The 21,516-nt window shown below is 36.5% G+C and overlaps 2 protein-coding genes across 2 annotated transcripts; one reads left to right on the top strand and one right to left on the bottom strand.

Annotated features, from left to right (window-relative positions):
- Positions 1-1,184: 1,184 nt before the first annotated feature.
- Positions 1,185-2,162, top strand: LOC125582355 (protein FAR1-RELATED SEQUENCE 4-like). Its single transcript, XM_048749016.1, has one exon. It carries the CDS (start codon positions 1,185-1,187, stop codon positions 2,160-2,162), a length of 978 nt encoding a protein of 325 aa, XP_048604973.1.
- Positions 2,163-3,177: 1,015 nt separating this feature from the next.
- Positions 3,178-6,867, bottom strand: LOC106398718. Its single transcript, XM_013839227.2, has 6 exons — positions 6,571-6,867; positions 5,814-6,491; positions 5,147-5,584; positions 4,806-5,064; positions 4,498-4,727; positions 3,178-3,462 (listed from the first exon to the last, which is right to left on the bottom strand). Exons 1-6 carry the CDS (start codon positions 6,865-6,867, stop codon positions 3,178-3,180), a joined length of 2,187 nt encoding a protein of 728 aa, XP_013694681.2.
- Positions 6,868-21,516: the final 14,649 nt, after the last annotated feature.

The following is a 21,516-nucleotide window of genomic DNA, read 5'->3' on the forward strand; positions in this document are numbered from 1 at the left end:
ACTATTTATATGTTTAAATTTTATTTTTAACAATAGTGGAATCATGTATTTTTTATGTTCTAGGAGAGATATAATATTCATTCTAGTCATCTACTTAGTCTAGAAATCGAATAGTAAGTATTACACACAGATTTATCCTGGGTACATGATACAAATAAAACTTTCTTCAATTTTCTATGCTAGCTAGATTTCATCAGGTAATATTCTAACAAGATATCTTTACTCTACTTATATTTTTTTACAAGTTCTAACCTCGACTCTGTGAAATACCTTTTTTTTTATGTGTCATAACCTTTTCTGCCTTTTACGTTATCAAATGCGTAAGGAAGAATAAACCTCCCACCCTCTCTTCAGCGCTCTGATATACATATATTACATATTATAGGTAAATCACGAAAAATATGGAAACTTCCATATTTCAATAAATATCTTTCCTAAATCTAAACCAAATCTACCCTAAATCTCTCATAGTATCTTCTCTCCCACGTTTTTCTCCTCCCACCCCACGATCTTTCTCTCATTCGTTCTTTGTTTCTCTCTCTTGTTCATCGACATAACCATCTCTTCTATCTATCAATACAACATGGTTCTAATCTATGTTAAATCTGGTGAATGTATCTCAAGTTGCGGTGATCAGTGGAGTTTCTTGGCAGACAAAACAAGGGGTGGTCGAATGGTAACATTAGAAACTACTACTTTGTTGAAGCAGCTCAAGATCATCGTGTGTGAGGATTATGGGGTCGACCATATGCTCGTTAATGCCGAGTTCAGTTATGAGATGGTGAATCAAAGAGGGAATCCTCCCATTATTATCAGCAATGATCGACAAGTATCTAATTTTGTGAGCTACACGAAGAAGAGTTCGTCTACAACCTTGTGTGTCACGTTGTCTGCTACTGGTGCAAAAGAAAAGGAACGAGTCAATATCGATTTGAATAAGGAGCCGTTTGACTCAAGCAATTTTGAGGATGAAAAAGTTCCAGAAACAAATCAAGGAGACTTTGCCATACCGTCAAAAGAGTCGACTCATAAAACGAAGAATCATGCCGCAAAAGATGGTTTCAGTGATGCTGGTTTAAGGAGTGAAAACAATGGAGAGCGTGAAAACAACGGCCAATCTGGAAGCATAGATTTCGTGAAGAAGGATCAAATTTTTCAGAAGTAAACGTGTTCTGAAGGCAACAATGGAAATTTGGGCAATGAAGAATAATTATGATTACATTGTTCTCAAATCAACGAGAAAGTGGTGGTATATTCGATGTAAGGATAAACTGTGCAACTGGACTCTGCGTGCAGAATGTTTGGATGGGTCTACATACTTCATGATCAACAAGTGGGTGGGAATACATTCATGTGCTCCTTCGAAGAAAAGCAAATTCGGAAAAACGGCATCGGCAAGAACAATTGGGAAGCTGATACAACATCGATTTGATGATGCCAATGATGGCCCAAAAGCAAATGACATCATTCAGTTCATGAGACTGGAGCATAGTTGCAAGATTACTTATTGGCAAGCTTGGGAAGCTCGTGAGTATGAAATTGCAGCGGCTCGAAGTATACCAGATGAAAGTTATGCTAAAATACCAAAATATTTGCATATGATTAAAGAAGCTAATCCTGGTACCCACACGCACTATGAAACAACTGAGGATGGGAGATTCATGTATCTATTTATGTCGTTTGGGCAATCAGTTCGAGAATTCTACAATGCAATGCGTAGGGTGATTGTTGTTGATGGAACTTTTCTGAAAAATAAATACAAAGGAGTGCTACTTGTTGCTACAGCTGTAGATGGTAACTCCAATTTGTATCCGATTGCTTTTGGAGTTGTTGATTCTGAGACTGAGGATTCATGGGAGTGGTTCTTAAGAACTTTGAAAGTGGTTATTGCTGATAGTAGAGATTTAGCTTTTGTATCAGATAGGGCTGCGTCAATAGCTAAAGCGCTTGGGACTGTTTACCCTCGTTCAAGACATGGAATTTGCATTCACCACTTGTTGACCAATGTGGTAAAAAATTTCAAGACAAAGGGTTTGTCCGCCTTGGTCGAGAAGGCTTCGCGGGCATATAGGTTCTCTGAATTTCAGGAACGTTTCACTGAAATTGTTGAAATGTGTCATGCGCTTGGAAGATATCTACAGGAGGCTGATGTGAGAAAATGATCTCGTTCTATCTTCCCTGGAGCCAGGTATGACATTAGGACCAATAACCCTGCAGAGTCCATAAACTCAGTTCTGAGATCACCTAGACAATATCCAGTTATTCTTTTGCTGGATAGTATAAGAGAAATGTTGACCCGATGGTTCTATGAGCGTTGCATGTTAAGCTCGAAGCATATTGATCCTTTAACTGTTAAGGTGGAGAAAAAGATTGATAGGAGAATTGTGAAGGCAAAAGGGTTTCAGGTTTACAAGGTTGATAACTACAGATCACTTGTTAAAGGAGACAAATATGATTGTCATGTTGATTTGGAAAGAAGAACATGCACATGTGGGAAGTACGAGTTAGGAAAAATACCATGCAGACACGCCATTCCTGCAATTTATTCATGAGGTATGGAAGTATACTTAGATGATCTTGGTGCCTAATTTTATTTGGGTGTTTTGGCAGCATATAGACATTACTCTGTCTCCGTTTTTTTGACACAGGTATGGAAGTACACAGATTTACTGATGGCGTCTACACCACTGCAACGTGGAGAACTGCCTATGCCGAATCCATTAATCCAATAGCAGTTCCAGAAGTTGATTGGAATGTCCCAGCTGAGGTTAAGCTTGTGAAGGTCCTACCACCAGAGGCAAGAAAGAGTTCCGGTAGACCAGTAAAGAGAAGGTATGAAACAGTAGAAGACACAAAGCACAAGTGCAGCCGCTGTGGTACCGAAGGACACAAGAGAGGAACATGTGATTTACCTATTTAGTATGTTATGTGTGTTCTCTGTTGTCTTTAGTTGCTTATTACTCTATTGGTATTCTTGAGACAAATCGAACTTGGTATTTGACAGTTTGGTTTTTTTCAAAACTTTTTGGATAAACGCTTTGTAACTTCTTCATAACATAAAACTGAAGCAAAAGTGAATGTGAAAACAGTAGGAGATGGTAGGTACCAAGAACAAGAAACATATTCTTACACTTATTTGAGAAACCAAAAACAACAGATTGAGTTACACAATGACCATCATGCATAGGTAAGGTACATGCAGAACATCACCAAACAAAACACAAACAAAGCTTTTATGAACCTTAATTCCCTAATGCATTTGATGGTCTTCTCTTCACAACGTCCAATCACATCTTCCATTTCTTCAATTCTATTCTCCTGGCGTTTCAGCATGGTCTCACAAGCTGTCAATGATTTTTGAAACTGGGAATTGTCAATGAGTAGCACGTCAACCAGTTCCTGGAAGTCTTCAACTTCCTCAACAACTGACTGATCAGTCCATTTGAACAAGTAGGTTTTGTCCTTCATCATTATCATCAAACAAACGGTTAGAGTGAAACAAAGGAAAGGTTATATGATTACACGACTAACCTTCTAAGATCCCATCGGACAAGAATGAAATAATCTTCCCGGATTTTTAACTGTTTTTGAAGTGAAAAGAGCCGCTGCCTCACCGCAATTACATCTTGTGGGAATTCCGCGTTGTTTGGTGATTCCATCTCTTGATCCGGACGAAGAATTGACCGAAGACATGATTGATTTGGTCGCCAAGTTTTCTCCCCTGGGTTTCTCTCCGTCGTGAAAGAATGAGGAACAAAGGAGAGTAGGTCAAAACATAAACAAAAACGACATCGTTTCAATAATTAGATTACATGTAATCTACATAAAGTAGATCGATAAAATGTGCCAAATAAGCCACGCAAACCTATTGCTAAACGTTGGTGCTTATCACCCCTAATCCTCTAAATTACTGTAAATACATGAAGCAAAAAAAAGAATAAAATTGTACATAATTGGTGAATCTCAATACATTGTCATCACCAATGATAAAAGTTTAGAGTATAAGGATCTTTTATGAAGGCTTTCGTCAGGGTTCGTTTATGGTTTAGTGAGGATTCATTTAGGGTTTAGTTAGGGTTCGTTTAGGGTTTAGTGAGGTTTCGTTTAGGGTTTAGGTAGGGTTCATTTAGGGTTTAGTGAGGGTTCGTTATTTCTCAATTTGATTAAAGCAACTCTTTCATGCAAAAGCAAACCACAAATTGATAAACCAAGTGTTTTGTCACATAATTCCTAGAAAACCAATCAAGAGTTTTGTCACACAAATCCTAGAAAAACAAAGACAAACACACATAATCAGTCTTCTTCGATGTCAAAGACATCAGAAGTCTCATACTCTGAAGGCACATGTTCTGCCATAAGCTGAATTAACATGGGATCTTGTGCAGCCTCCCATATATCCAGAGCAATCTTCTGGCGGCAACCCTATATGATCTCATCATCTACTAAACTGAGGTCGAGACCAAGCAGCAGACATTCCAAGTGTTTCAGTGCGTATACCCCACAATCGGCACAAGACTTGTTCAATCTGGACTTCATAGGTACATCTACGATAGAATATGGTGAGAGGAGTAGTTGCTTCTTGATTTCAGGTGGCGCAACGGCCTTCACTATCCTAGGAATCATAGCAGCAAACTTCTCTACGTATTTCCTATTCCTTCCCCGTTGGCAATCAAAGGATTCCACTTTCTTTTCAATGATGTTGACACAGACAGAAATCCAATGATTACCTACGTGTGACATTACTAAATTTGTAAATAGAGATACATAACTGTGGAGACGTGTATAAGAGAAGAAAGGATTCTTACCATTTACAAACAGAGGAAAGTAGAGACGATCAATATCAACACCCCAGACTTTATCAGTTCGGCCATGAGACGGAAGCTCTCCTCTCCCGTAAGCAAGAAAAAGATCCGGCAATTCGTAGGCTTTTTTGTTTGGATGAAATTTACGGTATGCATTGTCGAGCTGGAGGCAGAAAAGGGCGCTCATGAAAGCAACACGTTTTATATTCCAACGCCTCAAAGTTGTGTTCTCTCTCCACATATACATCATCGCATCCATTTCCTGAATATTGACAAGGACCAATGTGACAATCAAAGATATGTTAAGAACCTACGACCATTGAAATTGTATTAGAAATATATACCTCATTTCCCAGCCACTTCCCAGGAGTTAATATCCTCTGAGCAACAGTTAAATAAAAGGCTGTATGACCAATCTTTAAAGGTGTTGGATTCAAAGTCCATTGCGTGAATCTATTCCATGATTCTTCGTTGAAGTAATACAATAAGGACTGCGGAGAACCATCGTCAGCCATTTGTGAATCACTAAGCTCAAGTTTCTTACTTGGTCCTTTACACCATCTCTCCCACTTAGTCGGTAATGGAGCTGCGGTTTCTTCCATTGGTTCAACTTTTGGTAGTTTTTGGACAGTAGTCATTGGAGTCCACCAATCACGTGCTTCGTTGTCCTTATTGGTCTGCGATGGATCAAAGCCGGGCACATTCGAAGACTGAGAAAGCCCTTCAAGGCCTTGGGTACCTATGTCTTCGTCCATATCATCTGCTTGACTCAAATTCACATCCTGTTAATTCAAAAATACACAAGCAACACATAAAAAACTGATACAATAACATCCATTCCATGCATATCTTATACAAAGTTCACATAACAAACCACACTTCCAAAATGAGACTACATTAAACACACAACATTTCACGCCGATACATAGATGACATTATCACAAGCATACATGCAAACTAAACAAGTCAAAACAACATTGACGAGAGTGGTGAAGACTAGGGGTTCTTTACCAAGCGTTTGGACCTCCTTGGAGATGGAATGCTCGGTGGTGGCTTGCTTGACGATGGCTTGCTCGGCGATGGCTTGATAGGCGATGGCTTGCTAGGTGATGGCTTGCTCGTCGATGGCTCTATATCGTCAACTTCAACGTTTGCATCCTTAAGTGAACCTTTAAACTCAGACTGCATTTTCTCAAATCTTTCACCCATCTGTTTCTGTAGCCTCTCTTCCATTGCAGAAAAATTCTGCTCAAACAACTGCGCCATAAAGCTCTTCATATCTTCATTAAAAGGCGCATGTTGTGGTCTAGAAGAGAGAATCTTTTGCTTCCTTTTTTCCATTCCACGATCCGGGAGCCTCTTCTTTCCCTTTCTAGCTCCGGAGACTCTGTTCGATGATCCTCTTGGAGTTCGAAAGTCTTCATCACTCCCATCTTCTTCATCATTCTTGGGAGCTTCTTCATCATTCTCAGCTACTTCATCATCCTCTCCTTGTTTTTCATGAAGCCCCCAAGAAAACTCTGGTGTCTCTTCGAACTCCCAAACGTGTTCACTGAAGTCATGCTTAGTATGTATCATCTTCATGAGAACCTTGATTCTATCATCCTCCACCTCATCAGCTCTGCGAAAAGCAGCATTCACAACCACTTCATAATTCCCACTCCACGAGATGTATGGATAGATGTCATCCTACACATAAAACGTAAACAAGGTTAGATTTAAACACTCATTAAAACTGGATGCAATCACCTTAAATTAGAATATTTACCTCGGATGTAAAGATGTTCTCCAACCTACTGAACTCCCCGTATGAAATCTTTGCAGCTCCCATCCAGTTTACGCATCTAGGACCGTTCATAAAACCCTTGTCCAATTTTTTTCCACAGAGCTTTCTAATCTTTGGTACCGCTTCCATTGCCCAAATCTGCAAGGCGTAGGAGAAGCCATCTAACACGTAACTAGTAGTCTTTTCCTTCAGTTTGTCCCGTGTTTTAGCTATTGACTCGCAGAGAAGGTCAAAAGAAGCAACTCCCCAGGGATACTTTCGAACATTCTCAAGATCCATGACCAACTTGATATACTTCAAGGGGATTTAGCCTTCTCATCTCTCGCGCAAACCATAGTCACAATGATGCACAGATACACCAGTCTTATTCGATCAGCATTACTCCACTTCTTAACAGCTTCATGGTGATTCTTCCAAAGGTCCAAGATAGTTACTCCCTCTTTTCTCCTCACCACTGTGCTCCAAAAACCACCATCATCCTCGAAGTCAACCAACTCCTTACGTGATAGACTAGTATCGCACTGAAGGCCGGTAACTGCGTGGTACTCTAGCAAAGAAAATCGAAGTGGTCTCCTCGCAAACGCAAACCAGAGCTCATAGTTTTTGTAAGTCACCAGCTCCCTTCACAAGAAGCTGTGTATCACTCTCGCCGAGTAACCCAAACCATTCTTGTACAACTTAAAAATTGGAGCAAAAACCCGATCTTTCTTCACTTCTTTCAACTCCTTTGGCAGCCATTCCTCCAACCTTTCCATATAACATACCATTCTGCAGTTGTTATTGATCTGAGTCACTTGGGTCTCCTCACCCTCCTTAATAAGCCGCTTTGGTAACTCCCCAGACATACCTACAATCAAAGATAAAAGATTGAAATGAGAGCAGAAACAAAAGATAAGAACCAAAATATACTTTCACTTCTACAATCTACGTACTTTAAAACACATGTTCCACCTATATCTAACTTTTCACAGAACAACAACCATTACATACAGACATCAACGAATCTAATTGTGTAACATTATAATCGAACGACAACTAGTATAATATTCCGAGACACAAAAATTTCCCCTTTCCAAAAACCTAAATCAATACTCTTTACAAATCAAAAACAGTAACATGCATGGCAAATCGGTTTTAAGATGATTAATCAACCCATAAAACTAAGGGAACTAACTTAGTTTACGAAAGCTGACAAATCGGTCTTAATCAAATCTAGGGTTTAGAGAAGGGATCTATTAAGAGAATCAATAGAAGAAATCACATACTTAGTGTGAAGAAACGTGAGATTTTGATGAAATTGACGGAAGAACACTTCGATTTTGCAAAGAACCGTCGGACGAAACTCGTTGAGGAAGAAGACTTCGATTTCGTTGGATGTAGTGTTTGAGAACGAAGAGGAAATTGACGAAAACGAGGTTAGAGAACGAGGCTAGAGAGGAAAGGATTCACAGAACCATGATGAAGAACTCTTAACCTTAAATCGCCATGGAAGGAGTGAAGAGAAACGGCGGAGAAGACGAGATTAAAAAAAAGGTTATTTACCCTAAACGCTTTAACCGTATTTTTCTTTTTCCCTTGTTTTTACTTTTTTTTTACTTTTTTAATTAATATTAAATCAATTACGAAAATTATAATTTATATTTAAAATTCATATTATTTGGTTAATTACAAGGGCATTATGATATTAACAAGAAATAAAATCCTAGTTTTCCAAAAAATCTTCAAAAAATCTTATTGAGACAAATCAAAGTTGAAAGTGTCTCTTTTTCCCAATTCTCCCTTTTTTTAGTCAATGCACTAAACATTACATACAAGATGAGAATTATTCTTGGATATACCAAGAAGATTTCAATATATAGGGAGATATATGTGCAAGACTGAATCTTTACTTTGGGCAGAGGCTCAGGCCTCAGTGATAGACCATAGATTTGACGCACTTTTACCCATGGTTTATAAGTGTTTTTACTACTAATTATTATATTATAGAGCCTATTTAGCATATTTATAGGATCAGAAGTGATTTGGAGGAAAGTGATGATATTTGGAGTAAGCACCCGAGATGACCATCGGTCGACATTGAGGAAGATTAATCGATCGATGTTCACATGGTGACATCGATCGACACCGAAAAGCGCAAAAAGCCCGTTTGGTCTCAGACGACGTAGAGCCCAAGTCTTCACCTATTTACAAGATTACCCTGGCGAGTTTTAACCTAATTATATAAGCTTTGTGAACATGTTAGAGGCAAAGTGTGCTTTCTTGTTTTACTGTTTTTCACAGCAAAGGCTTCTAGGATTTTTAGTAGATTGGAGAGAATATCCAAAGTTATTTGTGATTGGAACTCCATTGATATCTATCCATTTATCTAATGTTGTTTTTATATCTTATTGCTGTTATGAATTACTTGGCCATGTATGAGTAGTTCTCTTGTTAGATTTTAGGGTTTAAATAGGTTACGAGGGATTAGCTTCAACTATAGATTGCTAAGTTGTGATATTAATCTTTAGTATTGTCATTAATGCCTGATTCTAGATTAGCTACCTAAAACTAGCTCTAGGATTGTTAGATATAAGCGATAGCTTGCATCTCATTCTGAAACCATTCTAATTGAGCTAAGACTTGCTAAGAGTAAGGCGAGAGCAGATCTAGTGAGCTTAGTGAGCATATTCAACCCGCACATTAACGCTTGACCAATAACGTTGATCGATATTCCTATCGAATAATCGGTCGACGTTTCAGAAAAGGCATCGATCGATATTCACATAGAATCATCGATCGACACTGGTCAAAAGACAAACCTAGAAAGCGAGAGTCTAGTGGTTTGTTTATAAGTGTTGAGCTCTACAATATCATGCATGCAACTTGTTAGACATCTGTAAGATTATAATTTCAAATTTCCTGAATAAAAACCCTAAGTCTAGCTATTTCCATTTAAGTACCAAAACCTCAACCAATCAATCGAGCAATTACTTTCTCACAAACCTGCAACTTTACATTTAAATCATTAAACCACCTAGCTTAACAATTCTGATTAGATTTATTAGGTTCCCTAGCTCTCTGTGGATTCGATCCCTAAATACTACAACTGAACCTCTTATTTGAGAGAGTAATTCACTCCTTAGGGTAATTTGAGTGAGATCAAATTTGGCGCCTTTGCCGGGGAACTTTGATCGCCTTATAGATTTAATCTTGTTTAGTCTGGGTTTCTTCTCAAAACCACTTTCTGAGACAAAAAATTTTTCTTGTGTTTTCAGGTACATGCCCAGCAGTACCAGAAGCAACAAGGAAACTCAACTACTATTCTCATCAGATCCTGCAAGCTTGGAACGCTCAATCTGCAAAGGAATACGTTCCTCATCAATTGACAACAACACTTGTTCGTCCCTCGATTTTCGTCAGCCACCGTCGAAACAAACACCAGTCTCGTCGACCGACACTCGCTTTCAACTGTCGACCGAAGACACCCTTCTGTCGACCGACATATTCCATCCGATATCGATCGACCCTTCAGTCCGGACATCGATCGATACTGAGCCGCGAGACATGGTTGTGACATTGATTCTTGTACGTGATTATAAGGGAGACCTGTATGACCAAGAAGGTCATCTGCGTAATGCAACAGGTCAGAGGATAGATTCTCAGGGGGATGTAATCCCTGAGTCCGATACTGATGCTACAGGAGCTGCTCAACCTGTAGATAAGGCTGCTCGGCCCAGAACGTTGGCTGACTACAGCCATCCAGATCAGTTCTACACCAACAGATCAGCCATTCGTCCTCCAACTATTTAAAGGGGGAATTTCGAGTTTAAGCCGCAGTACTACACACTCGTGGGACATACACCCTACTATGGGTTATCTCACAAAGTCGAGGGGGTCTCTGAAGACTAACTCCCATGCAAGCTCTTCAAGTATTCACTTGCTGGAGATGCTTCGCACAGGATCTCACACATCATGGAGCGACATCAAGAATGCATTCGTATGCAACTTCTTTGATGAGGCGCGTGCTGAAGACTTGAGGAGCAAGATCGCTACATTCACCCAGGAGCCTGCAGAATCATTCAGAAGCTCATGGATCAGATTCAAGTCTTATCAGAGAGATTGTCCACACCATGGATTCAATGAAGTATAGTTGCTCAGTACTTTCTACAGAGGCATTGCGGTGCAATATCAGATGGCTCTTGATGCTTCCTGCAATGGAAACTTCAACACGAGGAATCCAGAGGAGGCTGTGAAAGTTATTGAGAACTTAGCTTCCAGCAGTAGCACCAAGAACACTGATTATGAGAGGAAGAGATCTGCATCCATTCTTGGGAATGACCAGATGGATGAAGTGAAGGCAAAACTGGACAGTGTTCACAAGCTTCTCAGGAAGCAGATCTGCTTAGTTGAGGATGGAGAGGCTGTAGCCACAGAGGGTATAGCAGAGGAAGAAGAGATGTGAACTTCATCAGTCGAACTGGATTCCAGGGTTCTGGAAACCAGGGTGAAAACAGAAATTCCAATGGAAATAGGGGTAATTTCAACTAGAGTCTGCATCACCAGAAACCCTACAACAACAACTACAGAAACAACAGGGGTTATGGAAACTCCTACTACCAGAAGCCACCACCACCTACTCAAGAGAGCAAAATTGAAGAGATGTTTGACAAAGTTCTTGAGGGGCAGCAGCGCATGACGATGGACTTAAATGGGAAGGTTGATTCTGTCTACAACAACTTGAACACAAAGTTTGAGACCTTGCACATTCATTTGAAGAAAATGAAGATGCAAGTTGTTCAGACAGGAGAAGCTGTTAAAAGGTAAGAAGGCTCAAGAAAGTGGATAGGAGATAATCAGGGAGACTGATCATCTCATATCCTGCAAAGAAAGCTGACCTTACCTTTAGCAACAAGGGCAAGTGAACGAGAAATTCTCAACGAAAAAAGTGCTGATTCTTCTCAGTCTAATTCATTTAAATTCCATCCAGTAGAACAGAAGAATTAGATGTGATGAAGCACCACGTCAAAGCCATCATAGATGATGATTTCTGGCAAGTGGTGAAGCAAGAGAAGCTGCAAGAGGGAGATTTCGAAGTAGAGAGCTTGATGAGTTTCGGCGGATCGCATTGGTGTCGATCGACGTCGAACTCTGAACATCGGTCGACAGAGGTCATCCAAAACTGATCGACATCCTCTCCAGAGAACCGATCGACAACACATACGGAGTCGACCGCATCTTGCAATGCCGAGAGGATCATGACTAATGAGGAGTTCGCAGCAAAACACCCACATCCGCCCAGCCCTGTATACGTCAAAATCGATCGACATTCTGATCCCGTCATCAATGAGGAGAGCGCTATTAATCGACGACCTCAAGCGCCAATCGATCGACGAGCACCTCTTACATACCGAGTGCAGATGTCGAAGATAGACGTTGCAGGTCTCAATGCACTCAAACCACAATCCGAACTTTCAGATAACCAACTAGAGGCCGCCAGTACACATTCAGATGATGTAGCAAATCCTATGGAGGTTGATAGGGTTCCTATGGGAAGAACCCTGAGAAGAAGAAAGGAAAAAGTGGCGAAACATCTGAAGAAGGGAGCTAATAAGAAAGAAATGGAAAGTTTCTGAAAGAGACTCCTCTAGATAAGCCATTCGAGGAGGCCTATTTTACCCAAAGATTGTGGATGTTCTTCAGAGAAACTATAGAGACAGAAGAAGACATTAGGAGAATGTTCTATGAAGCTAAAGAAAATATGAAGCAGAGGATTACATTGAAGAAGAAGAGTGATCCTGGGAAGTTCGCAATATTATGCACAGTGAAGGGTATTGAATTCCCACATGCATTATGTGACACAGGAGCATCCGTCAGCATTATGCCTAGGGTTATGGCAGATCATCTAGGTCTCAGGTGGAGCTGTCAAAGGAATCATTCACCTTTGTGGATTATTATTAGAAGAGCTCATGGGGAATTATAAAAGGCCTAGAGGTGCAGATTGGTAATGCCCTAGTTCCAGTTGATTTCCATGTATTGGAAATCAAGCTAAACTAGAACTCTTCTCTACTACTTGGGAGAGCCTTCTTGTCAACAGTAGGAGCAATGTGCAACATGCAAACCAACTAGCTATGTCTGACGCTCATAGATCCACATGTTCACTACAATCCTATTTCTGTCAAAAAGCCACAGACATCCTCCAGAGGAATCGATGATCCATGATTCATCGCAGCATGCCACTGTGGAGCTGAGTATGAGACAGAATATTTGGCATCGATCGAAACTCACACTGCGACATCGATCGACAGTGCTTACCATAAATCGATTGACATTCCCAAAGAAGAATCGGTCGACAGTAGTCCAGAAGATTGGGAGAACGACTACTACAACCCCACTATGGCCGCACACACCAGACACACCATGCATACGGAGGAATATGATGAAGATTATGAGATGGAACAAGCTATAGAGTACAAAGCCGTTCTTGATGAGGAAGATAGACTTCTCCACAATTCCTATTGGAAAAGGAATGTGATGTCGATCGACAGAACAGTCTTAACATCGATCGACACTCCTCTTCATCAGACAAGCCGAAAACGAGCATCGACCGACACTGCCTACTACCCATCGATCGACACTGAAGTCGACCGTGTACGAGAAGGAGATAACTCGATTGGCAGTTTGGCAGATGATCACCATCACGAAAGCTATGCAGTAGAAACTGCAATTCATGAGCCAAGAGCAGATGAACCTCAAGGTTTCACATATGAGGAACTTCTTAACATGCAAAGACGTGATGAAGTAGAACAATACCTAGCAGAAGCTACTGGGGAAAGAACACGTTTCAGCCATCCTATCGACAGAACCAACCGTCCGTCGATCGACAACAACCCCCCACCATCGATCGACATCCGTCTGAAACCAAAATCCACTGTAAGCGAAAAATTTAAACATGATAAACAATATCTAACAACAGATGAATTTTGTATTTTCAGGGACCCAGATGGCTACGCAAGAGAAATAGATGGCCGAACATTGCATGTATCCAGAGAGGATATCGCAGATATTCTTCAGACAGTTAATGGAGCAGACAACCTCTTCATGCAACAACACAACATATCCGAGCACCAACATAGGGTTACAAACGAGTTCTATGACACAGCTGGTGGAATAGACAATCGTTTCAAGAAGCAGAATCGACATCACACTCGACCGTCGATCGATGTTGCCGACCCAACATCAGTCGACAAGCGTCCCGAGTTTGGAAAACGCGCCTATGACCGTGATGGAACTAGGAGATTCCACTGGAAGGAGAAAGATGAGTATGGAGTCTACAGAGATGATCAGGGCTACGCCAGAGATGTAGATGGACACGTCATCTATGTGTCCAAGGATGATATCAGAAAGCTAATGGAAAGAGGTTCGAGAGATGAGCACAGCTACCTATGTCTTCCAGAACATGCTAGCTCATTCAAACAGACCAAGCTGGTACCAGAGATCTATACCAAGGATGAGATCAATGAGATGTTCTATGGAGTCTGTGGAGCCCAAGAAAAGAATGAAGGTGATTTCCAGATGAAGCTTGATGGTGTTTACTATCCACTGATATCACTCAAATTACCCTAAAGAGTGATTTATACTCTCTCAAATAAGAGGTCTAGTTGTAGTACTTAGGGATCGAATTCACAGAGAGCTAGGGAACCAATAGATCTAAACAGTTTATGATTAAGCTAGGCTAATAATTTATTAATGTAGTAAATAAAGTAAATTGCAGTGGTGAGCAAGGCAGTTGCTAGACTTAAGGTTTCATTCAGGTTATTAGAACTCTAATCTATAGATGCTAAGGATTGATTCTAGAACTCGATATCTGATGCAAAAAACAACCAGCTCTCACTGTGAGTCTAATCTATTGACTAAGTTCCATGTTTCAGCATTCGCATGTCAACACGGATCGAGCGTCGATCGATGCTATGGTATGAGTGTCGATCGATGCTATGGTATGAGCGTCGATCGATGCTTTGGTATGAGCATCGATCGATGCTTCGGTATGAGCGTCGATCGATGCTATGGTATGAGCATCGATCGATGCTTCGGTATGAGCGTCGATCGATGCTATGGTATAAGCGTCGATCGATGCTGCCTTAGGCAAGCGTTATCGATATGATCGAATATGTTCAACTAAATTCCTAGACCAACTCTCGTATGCGCCTAGGTATCTAATCCAGCAGGATTCGGGTTCCGTTAATTGATTGCACTCTCGTGCCTCTCAATTATCCTATGATTCTAGGTTCAAGCAATTAGTCACACTCTCGTGGTTTTCCAACTACTCTTGATCCTAGTATTACAAGATATCCTGATGTAGAGATCTTTAGATATCCTAACAATCATATAATTCAGAAATTCATTCAAAACCCTAGAAATTCCTAAACCTAGCAGGTGGATCTACTCATGCATGATGTTTGTCACATAAATCATTGATGAATAGATGAAGAACATAAAATATAAATAAAACCAAAACAATGGAGTTCCAAGAGGACTCTAGAGGAGTTCATCTCTTCTCTCCTAACCTAGAACTATGAATAAAATAAAGCTTAGCCGTCAACAATGGTTTAGAAAACACATAAATAGGGTTCTAGGTCGTCCAAGGGTATTCTGGTAATTTGTGGTTGCTTCTGGGCTTCAGTCGGTCATAAAATATGCTCAGCCCATATTCTGGCATCACTGTCGACCGACACCAACGGTGTTTCATCGATCGACAGTCCTTCATCTCCTCTACAGCTTCCTGTCGCGAGTCAGACTGACCACTCTTCAGTAAAACATGCATAACATCTACTACAAGATGCTGATTGACCTCAAACCGGTGGCATTGGAAAGATAAATCAAATCTCTATCTTGTGTAAAATGATGGGCTCCATCTAACAGTGAGAAAGTCTCCATCTATAGCTAGACATCTGATGCGTCTGTGCAGTTCTGCACCTCAAAAGGCTCCAAAACCCCATATTTCTCCAGAACGTACCTGAACCTGTAAATACTCTAAAAAAACTCCAAAACATAATAATTATATCTTAAAACACTTATATACCATGGCTGAAAGTGGATAAAATCCATGGTATATCAACTCCCCCAGACTTACCCTTTTGCTTGTCCTCAAGCAAAACAGGCGGGCAGTCTCTCTGAAAGAGATTTGAAAATAGCAGGGACTCACATGATTTAAAACTTAGAATCATCACATCTACAATATTGCAATCCACATCTAAGAAGTCCTAATCACAAAAACACATTATACCATATCCTAGCTTAACAACCAAATTCACCTAGCCAACAACTTAGCAAATCTTGTCTGACATTCCCCTCTACCAACCTCATTTCTTAACATAAATAAAAGTGCAGGCTTTACCTTGAGAGTATCGATCACAGGATGCAAGGATTTTCAAACAAGTAACTGGATCTGCAGGTAAAAGTTAGTTTCTATCTTTTCTCTCTACTAATTTTTTTTTTTAGTCAAAGTCTGCTTCTATTGCAAGATCATTGACCAAGATTGGACAGACTTCCATGAATCAAAACTTAATGGTGGTTGCCACCAAGTCCTGTTCACTTCTTTTTGACCTATATCCAAGAATTCATGTGAATCGAACCTTGATGATTGCCGCCACCAAGTCCCGTTCGAATTCTTTTTGTTGGAATCCTTATGAAGCAAGATTTAATGGTTGTAGCCACCAAATCTTGTTCGGATTCCACCTAACTAACACCTATTATATATATATATATATATATATATATATATATATATATATATATTTTTTTTTTTTCTTTCTCTTTTTTTTTTTTTGAAAATAAATATCTCTACCTATAAATCTAAGGTCGAAATAGAGAGAGAAAATGTGATAAATCTACACAAGACTTTACCTTCCAGACTTGTTTGAAGAATCCGATCCCATGTATACCAAGCCCCAAGACAAGCAGTTGAGTCAGGTTTAGTGTTGGAGGTCAGCTTTGGTTCCTTCAAACATTCTTAGCAAGTGTGGATAGTTGAGAGGTTGATCCACTTTAGTATCTTTAGTACTGTCTGCAATCAGTAAGTCTAGAATGGTGCTAAAGAATGGTTAGATAACAAGCAAAAATCTAATAAGTTCATTATCCCCTTCTTAACTCAGTAAAACTCTTTTGAAAACATTTTGATAAGACTCATGATACCACTCAAATTACCCTAAGGAGTGAATTACTCTCTCAAATAAGAGGTTCAGTTGCAGTACTTAGGAATCAAATCCACAAAGAGCTAGGGACCCTATTAAATCTAGTCAAGTTATTAATTCTAAGTGTTTGTTGTTTTATGGGTTTAAAAGTAAATAGCAATCCTAATTGAGAAAGTCTATTGCTCGACTAACAAGATGATTGGGGGTGTAACTTATTGGAAGATATTAGATGCATGGTTTCTATTCAGGTGTTGGCGATTATAATCCTATAGATGCCTAACAGTTGCATGCATGATATACTAGAGCTCAATAGAGTTTAGGTGGATTATTTTTTCTCTTTGCTCGTTTATGATTCTGGTTTGTTTGTGTGATAGGATACTAGTTCGTGGGTTGTTTGTGTGATTAAATCAACAAAATCTCCATCTCCATCTCTACCATCATGCACCGATCCATCATACCTAAGGTGGCTATCATGAGTTTGCATCACTGGTGCCACCAGAGCTAAAAGCTCTTATTGATAAAAAAAAAAAAAAAAGTAATTCTTTGTTTGATTTGTTTTCTTTTTTCTGCATTTATTATTTTTTGGAAAAATTACCAAAACAGAACAAAAATTCAATATAGTTGTCTTTTTGGTATAAAAATATTTTTGTCTACTTTGTCTCTTTTTTACCATTTTCATTTCTGAAACTTAATGAAATAAATAATTTTATGACTCAAAAAATTATGAAAAATTAAACAATAATAATAAAACACCTATATAAACAAACTGATATTTTTTTTGGTTGAATAACTTGATAAATAAATTTTTTAAATTACGTTCTACTAAAAGTAGATTTTGTCTTATACGAAAAATAAGTTAGTAGAAAACGAATTCTAAATTAAATAAATTCATCTACTATTTTTATAACGAACAATCTACTTTTAATTAAAATTCTAAATATGTGGAACGCGAATTCTACTAATTGTGAAGATAGCTACTTTCTGTCGAATTCAGTTTCTACTTTTATGAAGTATTTTAAAATTCCCGAAATACGAAATCTAGACACTACTCGAACGTCTACATGAGGTAGAAATTGCATTCGAGATTTTTGTCATGGTTCTAGACAGTGTAGAAGGTGTCTTCTACGGATAAGAAAACATGTTTTTTTTTGCGAAAATTAAGGAAGTTTTAGTTAAGAAAATATTCTAACTTCCTAAAACATGTTTTGATCGATTTTCCTTGTGAAAATATATAAAAAAAACGATTTTGCTTTTTCTTCTTCATCAATATGATTTCTCCATAGTTTGTCTTGTGATTTTCACAAAATTTTATTCTGTGATGCATATCTATACAACATGTGGTGTTTGGGAATTAGGTGCAACCATGCAACCATGGGATGAGTTTTTTTGGCTGATGACAAAGGGGGTAGGCTACTGTTATTGGAATCAAGTTCTACCTTAGAGAATTTAAAAAGAATGGTTTTGGAGGATTTTGATATGGGAGAAGATAGCTTAACCGATTTGTAATATTTAAACTTTCCAAAACGTGTATAGATCGATTTAACTTGTCAAAAACTTTTTTTTTTCCTTTTTATTAAACTTTTTTTAAACAATCTTTTCCTTTTTATTAAACTTTGTAATAATAACAAAATTAAAATTTTTAATTTAAAATTTTTTTAAAAGTTTGTAAAAAAATAAATAAAACTTTGTAAAACGTTTTTAATAAAAAATAAAGTTTGTAAAACGTTTTTAATAAAACTTTAATAAAAATAAACTTTGTAAACTTTATAAAAATAAAACTTTATAAAAAGTTTTTAATAAAAAGCGTTAAATAAACTTTATAAAATATTTTTTTACAAAGTTTTACTTTTATAAAAAATTTAAAACATTTTTTATTTTTTTAGATTTATTAAAAAATTAATAAAAAAATAAATTTTTAAATTTAACGTTTTAAAACTTTTTTTTTCTTTTTTATTAAAATTTTTTTAAATTCAATTAAACTTTTAAATTGTTTTTTTAATGTGTTTAATTTGATAAGTCAAAGATTATTTTTGGGATTATGAAAAAAATTATACTAAAGGGACAATTTAGGGATGGTATTATACCAAAGGGACACCCATGTTATTTTTTTGTTTCGTTTTGGCAAATTTCCCTTAATTTTTTAGACAATTGTTATCTTTCGACTTCGATGTTTTTCATAACTAGGTGTTTTTCTACACACCAAGTGTAGAACTAACAAATTTAAATGTTAAATCATATTAAAAAATAATTTTTTTGGTTAAATCATACTTAAAATTTTAAATAAATAATTTATTATTTTTTACAATATTTAAATTTAATATAAATTTAATTATATGCACAATTAAGATAAAATAAATATTTTTTATTTTAATTTGTATTTAATAATATATATGTATATATTTAAAATTATATTATTGGAAAGAATTTTATCTATTTCTTTTGGTTAAAATATTTTAAATCAATTCTATAAAATTAAGGGAAAATTTGGTTACGTATATAACTATCTAAACGTAAAACAAAATAATATTTCTAAAATTTGCAGATATTAAAAAGAAACTCATGGTAATGGGATTAGAAAATTTTAATTTTTATAAACTGCATAAAGTTTTGAATATTTTTTAGTAATAAAAATTATAACATTATAAAAATAAAATTAAATAATATTTTGAAAATTTGATAATATTATAATATTTATATTTCTACTATTATATTATTTATTGTTATATTTGACGATTTATGAGTTACTACAATATTCGAACAAACTTATCAGAAATATAAATTAACATTAAATGTAAATATCCATTTTACAATTAGAATCAATAAGAATTTTGTCTTCGTTACTATGCCGTTGACATTTTTTTTTTCAAAATCAATATGATGATGACACGTTACAAATCACTTCTCAAATAAAATCTAGATGGTTGTCTTTCTACCATTGATGGCCACATATTCCAAAACTAGTTTTTTTTTGTCAACCCAAAACTAGTTACTCTCTTTTCTTTAATTATCTCGCTCAACATTCCACAATATATATATATATATTATTAAAGTAGAATCTCTATTAGGATTTTGTCTTTACTTTTTAATTTATTTACATGATTGCCATTTCCTTTAAAATTAATTTATATTTAATTTTTGATTTCCTTATTAATTTTTGATTAATCTAAAATTAATCTATATTTAATCTATAAAGTCAGTAAAAACAGAACAACTATTAAAACATGTCGAGCCAAAATGTATTGATGAAATATTTATACATTATATTTTACAATCATAAAATCATTACGTCACAGATACATGATTTAAATCCATTTAAACAATATAAGTTAACATTTTAAATTAGATATGAATACACTCGTGACAGCAGTCTTTTTGACATTGAAATGCAAAACAGTACAGTCAAAGCTAATAATTTTGTACCAAATAGAGTGACAGAGTTTATAATCCATAATGAAAACCTAAACCCTAAAACTAATTACGATGGATATCTCTATTTTCATGCTTATAGAATTTTTTATTGATAGATTCTAATAAATCTTTAATACAATAGATATCTCTATTTTCGACAAAGTTGTAAATCATATGTAACGAGTAGACATATATTCATAACAAACTGAAATTCATTTTGAATTTTATTAGTAAGTGTTGTGAGTACTTTCCACGACTCATTGTTTTTCTACATCTACTTTAGGTTACTACAACAATAAAATATACGGTTATTACTCTAAAACCAAAAAATAAAGCCACATCACTAATCAATCGTCCATCTAAAGTATATTGCAGATTTATAGCTCATATATAACAGATATTAAAAATTTTACATAACAATCACACGAAAGTTGCTGATTATTCTCCATAAAACTGTTAACAAAATATATGATTAACAATATTTTAAATTCTGGTTACTAACAAGTAACAAAAAATATATGGAAGTTCTAGAGGTATATTCTATCTATACTACTTTAAAGGTATACACCAACAAAAATATGAATCACCCACACAAAAATTTAGAGTACCCACATGATCTCCAAATTCTGAATACTTTTCCCAATGCAAATATTTAAGCAAACATAAATAAATAAAAATAAATAAATAAATAAATAAATAAATAAATAAATGCACCAAATGAACACATAGATAAAGAGACATTGTTGGTTTTTGTCGATTGGGCTTAGGTCTGAATCATTGTTAAAATAATTGGCGTAATAAATTATACAGAAAAGTCAATATGGGCTTACAACTCTGAAACCTATCGAACAAATAAAATCAGTTGTGAAAATTTACTGATTTTTTTTTTTTTTGATAAAGGGCTTAATTTACTGATTTTATCAAATATAAATACTTTTAAATCTATACATTTTAATTTACATGTTTCTATTAGTATATCATATTTTAGTAAAAATAAATAAGACAAATTCTATCTGTCTACAAGCAAATTAATTCATGAAAGAATATGAAGTTAGATAATTTGATCACACACTTTTGTCGATGATAAAAACTAACACATTGTAAATTTGAAATATAATTGAATTTTACAAACAAAGTAATCCTGCACTTTGAAAGCGCGGATCAAGTCTAATGTATTAAAATTTGTTTTTGGCTCTTCTCTTTGACTATTTGTTTACGAGATTATTCTTGAGTTATTAACACTCAGAGGCAGTTTTCATGTTTTTATTACAACGTCATAAGGCAGTTTCAGCTACTAAAATATATTTTTTTTAACTAAAATCAAACAGTTGTTGACTAAGTTAATTCAAGT

The sequence above is a fragment of the Brassica napus genome, chromosome C2 (assembly GCF_020379485.1).
Source record: "Brassica napus cultivar Da-Ae chromosome C2, Da-Ae, whole genome shotgun sequence".
Lineage (NCBI taxonomy): Eukaryota > Viridiplantae > Streptophyta > Magnoliopsida > Brassicales > Brassicaceae > Brassica > Brassica napus.

Coding starts and splice junctions, on each gene's coding strand:
- LOC125582355 (XM_048749016.1), top strand. CDS start 1,185: ATGGAAATTTGGGCAATGAAGAATAATTATGATTACATTGTTCTCAAA.
- LOC106398718 (XM_013839227.2), bottom strand. CDS start 6,867: ATGGATCTTGAGAATGTTCGAAAGTATCCCTGGGGAGTTGCTTCTTTT. Junction 6,492..6,570: donor AGAACATCTTTACATCCGAG/GTAAATATTCTA, acceptor TTTTATGTGTAG/GATGACATCTATCCATACAT. Junction 4,728..4,805: donor CTTTCCTCTGTTTGTAAATG/GTAAGAATCCTT, acceptor TGTCACACGTAG/GTAATCATTGGATTTCTGTC.